This window comes from Malaclemys terrapin, chromosome 6 (genome assembly GCF_027887155.1).
Source record: "Malaclemys terrapin pileata isolate rMalTer1 chromosome 6, rMalTer1.hap1, whole genome shotgun sequence".
NCBI lineage: Eukaryota > Metazoa > Chordata > Testudines > Emydidae > Malaclemys > Malaclemys terrapin.
The window spans coordinates 1,895,047-1,908,420 of record NC_071510.1 but is presented as its reverse complement, the minus strand read 5'-3'; the positions used below and the strand labels follow the sequence as shown (position 1 = coordinate 1,908,420).

At 49.9% G+C, this 13,374-nt stretch overlaps 1 protein-coding gene across 2 annotated transcripts in view; it reads right to left on the bottom strand.

Annotated features, from left to right (window-relative positions):
- CORO2A (coronin 2A) overlaps nt 1-13,374 on the bottom strand; it is a 101,474-nt gene that overhangs the window by 19,052 nt on the left and 69,048 nt on the right. For both annotated transcript variants that reach the window (XM_054032790.1, XM_054032791.1), the window contains exons 4-5: nt 7,129-7,278; nt 3,728-3,907 (exon numbers count right to left, since the gene is read on the bottom strand). In XM_054032790.1, coding sequence (XP_053888765.1) covers nt 3,728-3,907; nt 7,129-7,278 — 330 coding nt within the window. The remainder of the gene's footprint in view (nt 1-3,727; nt 3,908-7,128; nt 7,279-13,374) is intronic.

The following is a 13,374-nucleotide window of genomic DNA, read 5'->3' as shown; positions in this document are numbered from 1 at the left end:
TGACGCAAGCCACAACTGAAGAGGTCGAAGCCTGAGCCTGGCATGCTGCACCACATAGGTACAGGCAGCCATGTGTCCGAGAAGCTTCAGGCAGTTTATCGCTGTGGTGGTGGGAAACTGTCTGAAGCCTGGAATGATATCGGTCAGGGCCTGAAACCTTGATTCTGGCAGCTCTGCCCTGGCTTGGGTCAAGTCCCCTATAAACTCTATCCTCTGGACGGAGGACAGAGTCAATTTTGCTTCGTTTAGAAGGAGACCCAGGATGTTGAAGGTGGCTCTGATGAATCTGACCTGAGCTTCCACTTGGGTCCCGGAGGGCCCCTGATCAGCCAGTCGTTGAGGTACGGAAACACCTGTACCTGGTGCCTGCGCAAGAACGTGGCGACGACTGCCATGCATGTGAAGACAGGCCGAATGGACGGATAGTAAATTGGTAGTGGGTACTGTTGACCGCAAACCTGAGGTACTTCCTGTGGGGCTGAGTGATTACGATATCAAAATACGCGTCCTTCAAGTCGAGGGTGGCATACCAGTGAGGGGATGATGAAGGCCAAAGAGACCACGTGGAACTTGAGTTTCTTCACAAACTTGTTGAGTTCTCGCAGGTCCAAGATAAGCTTGAGGCTGCCTTTGGCTTTTGGTATTAGGAAATACCTGGAATAAAAGCCCTCACCCCTGTGCTCCTGAGGAACCTCCTCCACTGCCCCTAGAGACAGGAGCGACTGCATCTCCTGGATAGGAGCTGCTTGTGAGAAGGGTCCCTGAAGAGGGTCAGGGAAGGAGGGTGGAAGGGCACAGAATTGGATGGCGTATCCCCTCTCTACTGTGCAGAGCACCCAACAGTCTGAGGTGATACAGGACCATGCGCAGTAGAAAGGGGACAGTCAGGACAAGAAGGTAAGGCGGGGTGGATCCAGTTGGGGATCTGGTGCGCCATCCTTGACCGCACCTTCAAAAGGCTGGTTTCGGGCCAGAAGGTGGTTTGGATTGGCCAGAGCCCTGGCCTAAGGATGGGTGTTGTCTTTTCCTGACACTCCTGTTCCTCCTCCGAGAACCATCCTGGCGGTTCTGCTGATAGAACCTCGGAGGAGGTTGCGACCTAAAGCGTGGCGGGAGTGTGCAGGCCCTGAGGGTGGCTCGTGAGTCTTTCAGGCTGTGCAACCTCTTGTCTGTCTTTTCAGAGAAAAGAGTCACACCCTCAAATGGGAAGTCCTCAATGGTCTGTTGGACTTCATAAGGGAGCCCCGAGACTTGGAACCAGGAGCCCCTTCTCATGGGCACCCCAGTAGCCATGACCCTAGTGGCAGCATCATACCTGGAGGGAACCCAGGAGACTGGCTTTCCCTCCTCCACCACGGCCGAGAACTCGACTCAGGAGTCTGAAGGAAGGAGCTCCTCAAATTTGCTCATTGCTGCACAGCTGTTATAACAGTACCTGCTGATGATCGCCTGTTGGTTCAAGATACAGAGCTTCAGACCCCCTGGAGAGTAGAACTTTCTCCTGAAAAGGTCGAGTTGCTTAGCCCCCCTGTTTTTAGGGGAGACCCCTGGAAACCCTGCCGCTCATGCTAATTAGCAGCAGCCAAAAAGCGAGCCGGGAGGTGGGTGGGAGTACAAATATTCGTACCCCTTGGAGGGCACGAAATAATGCCTCTCGTTGCACTTGGCAGTGGGCGGCAAGGAAGCTGGAGTCTGCCACAGGGTCTTGGTGGTGTCCACAATAGTTTTAATAAGTGGTAGGGCAATAGGAGAAGGACCTGAGAGGGCAAGGGTATCCACCATGGGATCAGCCTCCTCGACCACTTCTTCAGCCTTAATGCCCAGACCCTGAGCAGCCTTCGCAGCAACTGTTGTAGCACCCTGTTGTCCTCAAGTGCCGGGGCTATGGCTGTGCCTGCCAATGCCTCGTCCGGAGACGATGAAGAGGAAACCCCTATAAGCAGCAGATGCTCCCTGCCATCAGCTCCCAAGGGGTCCCGCGACTCTCAGGGGAACATCAGTGCAATGGAGCACTTGTCAGCACCGGAGCTGTCAACACCGAACTCAGCATTGGTATGGGAACCGGAGACACTGATGGTGCCGCCGGTGAAACCGGTGCTGAACCAGCTGCCTGAGCCAATGAAGGTGGCAGGGCCGTTGTCTGTGCTGCTGTTCGTGCCGAGGTCATCATCGATGCCAAAAATGCTGTCGTCACCGGAGCAGCAGTCGTCGCTGAGGTCCAAAGAGTTGCCAGTGCCGAGGCCGGTGATGATGTCGCAGTCGAAGGCGTCAACATGTGGGTAGGCGCCGAGGCGAGCTGCACGGTTGATGGCGGGACGAATGTGGCTGAGGCCACCGAAGATGCTGCGGAGCAGTGCCCTTGGATCCCTCCCTGGCTCTGGTGAAAGGCCCAGGGGGTCCAGAATGGCCCAATGGATTCTGCCACTGAGGTGGCCACGCCTGGAGCTCTCGCCTCTCTTGCCTTGACCTCAATCGTCGGCTCCTGCTCCTCTGAGAGCGGTAGGAGTCAGACTCTGACTCCAAGGTCTCCAAGACTGAAGACCACAGAGGAACCGAGCTTCAGTGCATCGAGCGTTGAGAGCTTTGGGTGCGACTAGGCTTTCTGTCCAAGTGGGCCGATGTTGAAGGACATGGAGATGGGGAATGCCTGGACATCATTGCCAGCTTCCCTCTTGACTGCACCTGGGGGCAGGGTGGGACCACCAGCACCATAGGTTCCTCCCTCCTAGGGGGTGAAAACGGCGCCGTAAGATGCAGCAGTTCCCAAGCAGCTTCGAAAGCTTCCAGCATTGAAGGAAGTGGCAGCTGCTGGCCCATAGGGACCTGTGAACGTGGAGGGCCTGGACTCAACTGCCTCAGCTGGGCAGGAGATGACGCGGCTCTAATGGGGGATCTCGAGCTGTGGCCCACCTGGGGTCTCACTTCCTTAGATTTAGCAGGGGCTGACCGACTGTCTGGCTTCTTTTTCTTCTGAGACACCGGCGAGTGAGACCGGTGCCTGCTCTCTACTGGGCCTCGGGAAGTGCCGTGCTTGTGCCGAGCATCCCAGGACCAGTCCTTTCTCGGCACCGAACTCGATGGCGCCGGAGCACTCCATATCGACAAGGAAGTGTTAGGAGCCCAGGTCCGAATGGGGGTGTAGAGCTGCCTCCATGAGGATCACTTTTAGCCGCTGCTCCCTTTCTTTAAGAGTTCTAGGGTGGAACTCGCGGCAGATCTTACAGCGATCCTTTTGGTGACCCTCCCCTAGGCACAGTAAACACGAGGAGTGTGGATCGCTCTTTGGCATGAGCTTCACTCAGACCACACTGTTTTTAAACCCCAGGGACCGTGGCATACCATGGCTCCGGGGAGTCAGAAGGGGGATGGGGACCCCACAATAACTCTAATCACTAACTACTAAGATAAACTAACTATGTACAAACAACTGGAGTTGAACACGCTTGCTAAAGCCAGAGCTACAGGAAGTTCCAGCGTACTGTCACTGGTGGTAAGAAGGAACTGAAGGGGTGACGGGTCGGCTGGGCTCTAAATTGAGCGCCATGAAGGCGCGACTCCAGGGGGCACCCGGACTGACCTGACCAATGGTACTATGGGAAAAATCTTCTGGCCATTGTGTGCGTGCGCGCGCACACACCTGATTGGAATCCACGTGAACAAACACTTGAAGAAGAAAGAGCTCTTACAGTCAGACGCACTGTGGATCAAGCTATTTAACCCTGTATACCTGTAGGATTGCTCCTGACCGTGGGTCAACAAGTCGTATTTTCCTGTCCCGGCAGGCAGTGGCTAGCAGGCTGCCATCTGTGTTGAATGACATGGAGAGGATCACGTCCCTGTGACAGCTGATTGTCTTCACCGGATTTTGAATTACGGGCTCCTTTGTGTCGAGGTTCCAGATCATTATCTGAGGCAAAGAAACAAATTTTCAGCATCTTTCCCTCAAACCAGCCTATTTGACAGTCAGCAAGTACAACACTGCACACCAAATAGGGGGAGCGATAGCTCAGTGGTTTGAGCATTGGCCTGCTAAACCCAGGGTTGTGAGTTCAATCCTTGAGGGGAACATTTAGGGATCTGGGGCAAAAATCTGTCTGGGGATTGGTCCTGCTTTGAGCAGGGGGTTGGATTAAATGACCTTTTGAGGTCCCTTCCAATCCTGATAGTCTATGAAATGGCTGCTCCCCTGGAGAGATGGGAGTGAAGTTCTGGAACAATGTCCTCTAGTGAACTCACACCCTTTACCCATATAATTATTATGATCACAAATTGTTTGTCGATGGCCTGCTTAGTGCCTTACAGCAGTCTGCCTCAAAGAGCTGACATTCTCATCCCCAGGGGACTTTTTATTGCATGGAGAAATTGTTTCGGGGGAAAACAGGTAGAATGAACAGCAGCCATTTACATTAACATTAACTAAACTAACCTACAACTAGACGATGGGGAAGTGAATGTTATGCGGGTTGTGACTCCGTGAGGGTCTCCTGCACTGCACTGCAATCAGAGGGGTGACTGCAGCTCCTGGAGACATGCCCCCCCCTAGTTTTGATGGAGCTAGTGCGAGTACTTACGGCTGCAATGCCATAGCTGAACAAGCCCGCCCAGGACTTGTACTTGAGCAGCTAGCCCATGCTGCTGTGGCTTCACACCTACTGGTGCTCACATTCCCTAGATCAACACTAGCTTGGGTATGCCTAGCAACAGGCATAGTAGGCCAGGGAAGGGTAAGCCTCCCAGCGCAGCTGCCAACCTGCCGCCTTTGAGTGCACGGATGCCTGGGCTGTGGTGGCCCCACCCATGCTCCACCTCTTCCTGTCCCTGCTCCGTCCCTCCCCCAAGGCCCCCGTCGCTTGCAGCTTCTCGCTGAGTCCCTCCTCTCCTCCCCCAAGAGACCCCTGCCACTTGCTCTCTCCCCTCCTCCACCCCCCATATGGCCCCCCCACTTGTCAAGTCCCAACTCCCTCCTCTCCTCCACCCTCCCTCCCCCACCCACTGCTTGCCGAGTCCCTCCTCTCCTCCCCCGAGCAGCTTGTGGTGGAGTCTCGGGGGGCGGGGGGTGGAGGGACTAGGCGAGCAGTGGGGCCACGGCGGAGGGGGTGGAGGGACTTGGCAGGTGGTGGGGTCTTGGAGGAGGGGAGTGGAGGGACTCAATGGGCAGTGGATGGTGGTGGGGTCTCTGAGGGAAGATGGGGTACTGAGCGGGCAGTGGGGTCTCGGAGGGGGTGTGGATGGAATTGGCGGGTGGTAGAGGCCTCAGGTGACAGGGAGTGGAGAAGAGAAGGAACTAGGCGAGCGGCAAACGAGGAGGCCATGGGGAGTGGGTGGAGGGACTTGGCAGGAGGTGGGGTGGAGTGAATGGGGGAGTGGAGGGACTCAGCAAGCAGTGGGGTCTCGGGGGGATGGACTTGATGGGGGGTGGAATCTCGGGAGGGTTGGATGGACTTGGCAGGGGCCTCAGGGAACAGCGGGTGATGGAGAGGGACTAGGCGAGCGGCAGGCAGGAGGGCCTTGCGGGAGGGGACTGAGTGGGAGCAGGGCCTGGGGTGGAGCGGGGCCTCAGGGGAGGAGGCCGAGTGGGGGAGGGGCTTCAAGTGGAGCAAGGGGGGTGCCACGGTCCAGGCACCAGTGAGCTTCCGGCGCTCAGGCCAGCTTCCCCAAATGCGGAAGCCACGTGCCTGTCGCCCATGGGGATATGTCAACTCTCTGACTGCACTGTGGACAGACCTTAGAGGAAAGAGGGTCACTGAAAGTCGTGAATGTTCAAAAGGCTCCTTTTTGGCGTTTGTACCCATGTCCCTTTCCCCAGGGTAGCTAATTAAAACCCCAGCCAGGGCCTGCAGTCCCACAGGTTACACAAACCACATCAAAGCCACCTCTACTCAAAAGCACACAGAGCAGCACCCAGAACACAAAAAGTGGGTTCACTTTAGGGCTGCCAGAGGAACTCGGACAGGACTGTGTTCTATCGATATCAAAACACTTTGCAAAACTGGGACGATTTAGCCAAAAGTTTTGGTTTGGAGAAAAAAAGAGGAAAAAAGTTCAGATGATATTGCAATGTCCTGTTTTGACATCTTCAGAATGAAACATTTCCATTTTCCTTTCTCAACAATATAACGGTGAAAACAACGAGGAGTCCTTGTGGCACCTTATAGACTAAAATTTATTTGGGCATAAGCTTTTATGGACTAAAACCTACTTCATCTTCCTACTGTATTTTCCACTCCATGCATCCGATGAAGTGGGTTCTAGCCCACGAAAGCTTATGCCCAAATAAATTTGTTAGTCTCTAAGGTGCCACAAGGACTCCTTGTTGTTTTTGCTGATACAGACTAACACGGCTACCACGCTGAAATATAATGATGTGATAATTATATTGTGTTATATTAGAATATAAATAAAAAAGTTAAAATTGACACAAAATGTTTTGATAAATCTGAAAACATTTTTTTCTGAATTTTCTTTTGTGAAAAATTTCAAATCTTCCAGGTTTTGTTCTTAATTGAAATGAAAACAAATTTCAAAATCTTGAAATCTGCCATGACTTGGAATTTCCATTCTCTGCCCTACACCAGACCTTCTATGCAGTCTGCCTGCCTCCCGGTCTCTCCATCGCTTGAAAAGCTAGTGTTTATACACACCCCTATTTCCCAGCATGCTTTGCCCCAGCTAACAACTACAACATGGCTGTCCTGGGGAAAACATTTCCCTGCCTGCCCTGCTCTCTCTAGAGAGACTGGCTGGAATGCCCAAGAGCCAGACTACTCCCTCACCCCGAGAGGGCTGGGGTGAGCCCACTCTGCTTGGGGAACCCCAGCTTTTGCCCCTGCAACCAGGACCAGCAGCATAGGTGTCTGTACAAACCCAGGCTCTACGTCCTCTGCCCCAGGTGGGGGTGACCCACACAGTGCTGGCTCCAGGAGGGTTCTCCTCATACAACTTAAATGACCTGTTACAGAAAGCAACTACATGTAGGAGTACAAACAAAACTGATTGTGAAGAAACAAAGCAAGTATGGGCAACCTCTCCCTGCAGATGCACCCTCTGGGTCCCTCCCCTGGGCCCGGGCCGCACATTCCGCCCCACAGCATCTGCAGCAGGTTGGAGAGAAGGGCAAAGCTGACTCACCTTATAATCATAACCAGTACTGAAGAGGATGTTGCTGGCCGTAGGATGCCATTCAATGAGTCCCACCCTTCGAGCATGACCCAGAAGCTCCTTCCTTGCACTGGTGATGTTCCTTGTTAGTAAATGTTTGGGGATGTCCCAGATTTTCACCTAAACAGCAATTAGGAGCAGAGTCTTTATTCTGCAGTGAGACATCCTATCACTAAGATCCAGGCCAAGTACACTGTCAGTGCAGCCAGCTGTGGATTAGTCTCAAAGGATAGAAATGAGGAGCAGCCTATTGACTTGCAGGCACATAATGATATTGCCACTGTGAGATGTGCAGACATTAAAATATGCCTTGAAAATATGTTCTTAACAGCTTCTCTCTCTTTCTGCCCTTTTATCTATCTGGGGAGAACATAAACTAAATTATATGACTCTTCTATTACCTTTATGCATATTCCAAACCTTTGCTTCCTCTCAGAGCTAAAAGCAATGAGAGTCCATAGCTTGATTCCAAAGGGGAGACATTTGTCTGGGGAGCATAATTAAACTAAAGCTTAAGACGCACAATTCCCAGGAAAGGAAAGCTCTCTGATGCTTGATAAAGAATTTTCCAACTATTTTTAGTTTCTCAAACCAAAGACTCCTATAATTTACTCATGGATGAGCCTTCCATCTCTCTTAGTCATCGATTCCAAGGCCAGAAGGGACCATTGTGATCATCAAGTCTGACTACAATACAGGCCAGGGAACTTCCCCCAAAATAATTCCTAAAGCAGAAAGAAAAAACATCCAATCTTGATTTTAAAAATTGTCATTGATGGAGAATCCACCACTGACCATTGTTCCAGTGGTCAATTATGCTCACTGTTAAAAATGCATGCTTCTTTCTGGTCTGAATTTGTCTAGTTTCAAGTTCTAGCCATTGGATTGTGTTAGACCTTTCTATGCTAGTTTGAAGAACCTGTTATTAAATAGATGTTCTCCACGTAGGTACTTACAGATGGTAAACAAGTCATCCTTTAACCGTCTCTTTGTTAACCTAAATAGGTTGAGCTTCTTGACTCTCTCGTTATAAGGCAGTGTTATGGTAGCTGTGCTGGTTCCAGGATATTAGCGAGATAAGGTGAGTCAGGTAATACCTTTTATTGGACTGTCTTCTGTTGGTGACAGGGACAAGCTTTCAAGCTTAAACAGACCTGAAGAAGGGCTCTGTGTAGCTCGAAAGTTCTCTCTCTCACCAACAGAAGACGGTTCAATAAAAAAATATTACCTCACCCACCTTGTCTCTTTCTAATCTTTTAATCATTCTTATCACTCTTCTCTGAACCCTCTTCAATTTATCAACATCCTTCTTGAATCTACTCCTACTCAAGATTGCCCCTTTTTTCCTCCCAAGATTGCATTAGCTCTTTTTGCCACAGCATCACGCTGGGAGCTCATGTTTGGCTGATTATCAGTTATAACCCCCAAATCTTTTTCAGAGTCACTGCTTCATAGGATAGAGTCCCCCCTCCTGTAAGTATGGCCTGCATTCTTTGTTCCTAGATGCATACATTTACATTTAGCCTTATTAAAATTCATATTATCTACTTACGCCCCGTTACCAAGTGAGTCAGATTGCTCTGTATCAGTGACCTGTCTTCTTCATTATTCACCATACCCCCAATTTCTGTGTCACCTGCAAACTTTATCAGTGATGATTTTATTTTTTCCTCCAGGTCATTGACAAAAATCTTAAATAACATAGGGCCAAGAACTGATCCCCATGGGACCCCACTGGAAACATGCCCACTCAATGACAATTCCCCAGTTACATTTTGTGATCTACCAGTTAGCCAATTTGTAATTCATTTAATGTGTGGCCTTGTTAGTTGTACATCATTCTAGTTTTTTCATCAAAATGTTGTGTGGCAAAAAGCATGCAAGTCAAATGCCTTACAGAAGTCTAAGTATACTAGATCAAAACTATTACTGTTATCAATCAAACCTGTACATTCATCAAAACAAGATATTAAGTTAGTTTGACGGAATCTATTTTCTATAAACCCATGTTGATTTTCATTAATTCTTTATTAATCAAGTCCCGTATCGGTTGCTCCATTATCTTGACAGGAACCGATGTCAGGCTGACAGGCCTGTAATTATCCAGAAGCCTGGCCAGTGTAAGCTCAAATTACCTAGTTTGCCACTTCTTCAGAGGAAAGTGGGCATGCACCAGCCCCGCTTCAGCCAAAACATACTCTTATAGGTAAAATATAAAAAAGATTTATTAACTGGAGAATGACAGATTTTAAATAGGGCTATCAAACAATTAAAAAAATTAATCACAATTAATTGCAAGATTAAAAAATAGTCGTAATTAATAGCAGTTTTAATTGCATGGGTTAAACAACAATAGAATACCATTTTTTAAAATATTTTTGGCTGTTTTCTACATTTTCAAATACAACAGAATACAAAGTGTACAGTGCTCACTTTATCTTATTTTTACTACAAATATTTGCACTGTAAAAAAAGAAAAAATCATATTTTGCAATTCATCTCATACAAGCACTGTAGTGCAATCTATCATGAAAGTGCAACTTACAAATGTAGAATTTTTTTACATAACTGCACTCAAAAATAAAACAATGTAAAACTTTAGTGCCTACAAGTCCACTCAGTCCTACTTCTTGTTCAGCCAATCACTAAGACAAAGAAGTTTGTTTACATTTATGGACAATAATGCTGCCTGCTTCTTATTTACAATGTCACCTGAAAGTGAAACCAGGAGTTTGCATGGCACTGTTGTAGTCGACGTTGCAAAGTATTTATGTGTCAGATATGCTAAACATTCATATGCACCTTCATGCTTCAACCACCGTTCCAGAGGACATGCGTACATGCTGATGACGAGTTCTGATAATAGTCCAAAGCAGTGCGGACCGATGCACGAACATTTTCATCTTCTAAGTCAGATGCCACCAACAGAACTGATTTTCTTTTTTGGTGGTTTGGGTTCTGTAGTTTCCACATCAGAGCATTGCTCTGTTAAGACTTCTGACAGCATGTTCCACCCTCATCCCTCTCAGATTTTGAAAGGCACTTCAGACTGTTAAATCTTAGGTCGACGGCTGTAGCTATCTTTAGGAATGCCATATTCGTACCTTCTTTGCATTTTGTCAAATCTGCAGTGAAAAAGTCTTCTTAAATTGAACAACGTGTGCTGGGTTGTCATCCGAGACTGCTATAACACGAAATATATGGCAGAATGTGGGTAAAACCATGGAGCAGGAGACGTACAATTCTCCCCCAAGGAGTTCAATCACAAATTTAATGAACACATTTTTTTAACGAGTATTATCAGCTTCCTCCAAACACAGGTGATCAATGATGTCATTGGAAAAGATATGATTTGCTGAATATTATTATCCTATTTGTATGCATGTATCGTTTTTGTATCTGAAGTTATGAATATTGACTAGGTATCTGTATTTCAAATGTAGTTACACCTGGGTAATGCCCACTAGACAAGATGCTTTTAGTCTAGCTAGCTGGGTGGGGAAGGGCTATTCAGGGCAATGGGACATTAGGAGAAAATGACAGGCCTTAGGAGAAGCTTATCTCCCACCCGGGGAGCCTTCCTGAAAATGCTACAAACAGCCTCCAAGTAATGGCTGCTATGACTCTACAAGGTCATGTGATGAGACCCTGTCTCGGTCTCTCTTTTTATAACTTCTTCCAGATGCTAGAAAGATCCTACTGGTACGTGGGGGTCAGGAAATCCACATTGGTCAAGCAGTCTCCATTGTGTATGTGCCTTCCCTATAGAGCCTCTGGGATAGTGTATTCTTTTCTTGATGGGTCATCACCACTGTCTGGCCCTCTTTTGTTGATTGACTCGCTGTGGGCATTCCCAACCACACAGCATATTTCAGTAACACATATAGCAACACTTCATAACAATGATAGTACATACAATCCAACAGAATGTTAATAATATTCAACAAATCAAGACTTTTAAAATGATACCTCAGAAGGTATACGTTATACCAAGCATATCATAATTATTCCACAGTGGTGAATATTGGGGTTCCAGGGTGCTACTTTGAGGTACAAAGTGTCACATCCAGGTCACCCCATTTACCATTTTAAAAAACAGGCTGTGGTGGGGTGGTGCCCCACCCCCTGAGAAAAAAGCTGGAACAAGCCTTTGAGGCTGCGCAGGCCAGCAGCCAATCAAGAGAGGCCTGTTAGGAGCCAATCAGGGCAGGGCAGAGGCAGCCAATCAGGGCCGGGTTAGACCCTATATAAAGGCTGCCTAGGAGGAGGAAAGGGAGTCTCTCCCTGGCTGCCAAGGGAGGAGAACTGGCTCCTTGGCTGAAAGATAGCACCTTAGACAGAGCAGTGCTGGGGAAGGGCAGAAGGAGCTGGGGAGCTCCAGCCAAGGAAAACCGCAGACCTCCCTACAAAGGGCCGAGCGGGGGCACAGGGCCAAAGGCGAAGCGGCCCAGGGACAAAGTCTGACAAGGGAGAGAAGGAGGGCAGGGAGGCTGCCGCTAGAGGGTCCCTGGGTCGGGACCCAGAGTAGCAGGTGGGCCTGGGTCCCCCCCCCTCCCCCTTGTACTATGCCTGGCTGAGGAGCAGCATGGGCCTGATACAGACTGTGGCTGGCCCCTGTGACAAAGGGGCTAGACTGTGAGGCTGCAGCCAGCCACTAGAACAGGTACAGACGGAGGACTGCTGATAACACCAGACCCCTGGAAGGGGGTGCGACCAGAGCGCTGGGCACTGCTGGAGGGCAGTGTCCTGAAGAGGATGCTGCCGAGCAGGGAGCAACGTGGGTCCGGACACCAACAGGGGAGCAGACGATGGACGGGACACCAGTGGCAGAGTGTGCCCTGCAGTGGACAGAGCTAATTCCCAGGCGTGCCAGCAGGAGGTGCTGCAGTGGTGAGTCCCAACCCCATCACACTGGCAAATATTCATTTTCTTCCAGTCTTCTGGAATTTCCCCAATGCTCCGAGAATTATTGATAATCAACATTAACGATCCAGCAAGCTCCTCAGCCAGCTTGTTTCAGGCAGTGACTCTGACAAAATATGTGAGGGGGGTGGTGGGTGATCAGCTGAACATGAGATCCATGAGATGCTGTGGCCAAAAGTGCTAATGTGATCTTTGGCTGCATAATCAGATTCCCTTATGGACCAATCCCTTCCAATAGCAGGTAACCACATTCTTAAAAGTGTCTTTAAGACAAGTATGTCCTTATTGCTTGGAGAAACACTGGGAAGGTGATAAATGTGTTGGGTACTAAAGAACTGATTATCATAAGTAAACATAAGAAAGCTTGGTGATTTCCATTGTTCCTTAGCGTAACCTCTGAGCCTCAACTTCAGTCTTTGACAGCTGCTTGTTAGACCAGCGGTTTTCAAACTGCGGGTCGCGACCTAGTACTGGGTCACGGCGACTCTGGTCAGCACTGCCGACTGGGCCGTTAAAAGTCTCGTCGACGGTGCTGCCCGGCTAAGGCAGGTTAGTCCCTACCTGTTCTCACACCGCGCTGTGCCCTGGAAGCAGCCAGCAGCAGGTCCGGCTCCTAGGCGGGGGGGGGGGCTACAGGGCTCCATGTGCTGCCCCCTTCCTGAGCACCTCCTCCGCACTGGGGAGGGGGCGGTGCCTGCGGGCAAGAGCCGCACAAAGCCGCTTGTGCACCACCTAGAATCCGGACCTGCTGCTGGCCGCTTCTGGGGCACAGCGCGGTGTCAGAACAGATGGGGACTAGCCTGCCTTAGCACCCCCGCTGCACTGCTGACTGGGAGCCGCCCGAGGTAAGCCTGTGCCCCAACACTGCACCCCTATCCCCAGCCCTGAGCCCCCCCAAACCTGGAGCCCCTTCCGGTGCCCCAAACCCCTCATCCCCAGCACCATCCCAGAGCCTGCACCTCCAGCCCAGAGTCCTGACCCCCCTCCCCAACCCCCTGCCCCACCCCTGAGCCCCCAACCCCTCATCCCTGTCCCCATCCCGCAGCCCTCGCACCAAAACCCTCTGCCCCAGCCCTGAGTCCCTCCCACACCCAAAACTCCTCATCCCCAGCTCCATTGGGTCGCAGGGCATCAATAACTTTCTTCAACTGGGTCACAAGAAAAGAAGTTTGAAAACTACTGTGTTAGACTGTATTGCTGCATGCAGTTCATAACTAGAACATTGGTTTTGTCTACACTTGATTGGTGAACTGTTGATTGTATATTGATGTGGTTCTGGCGGAATTATAAATT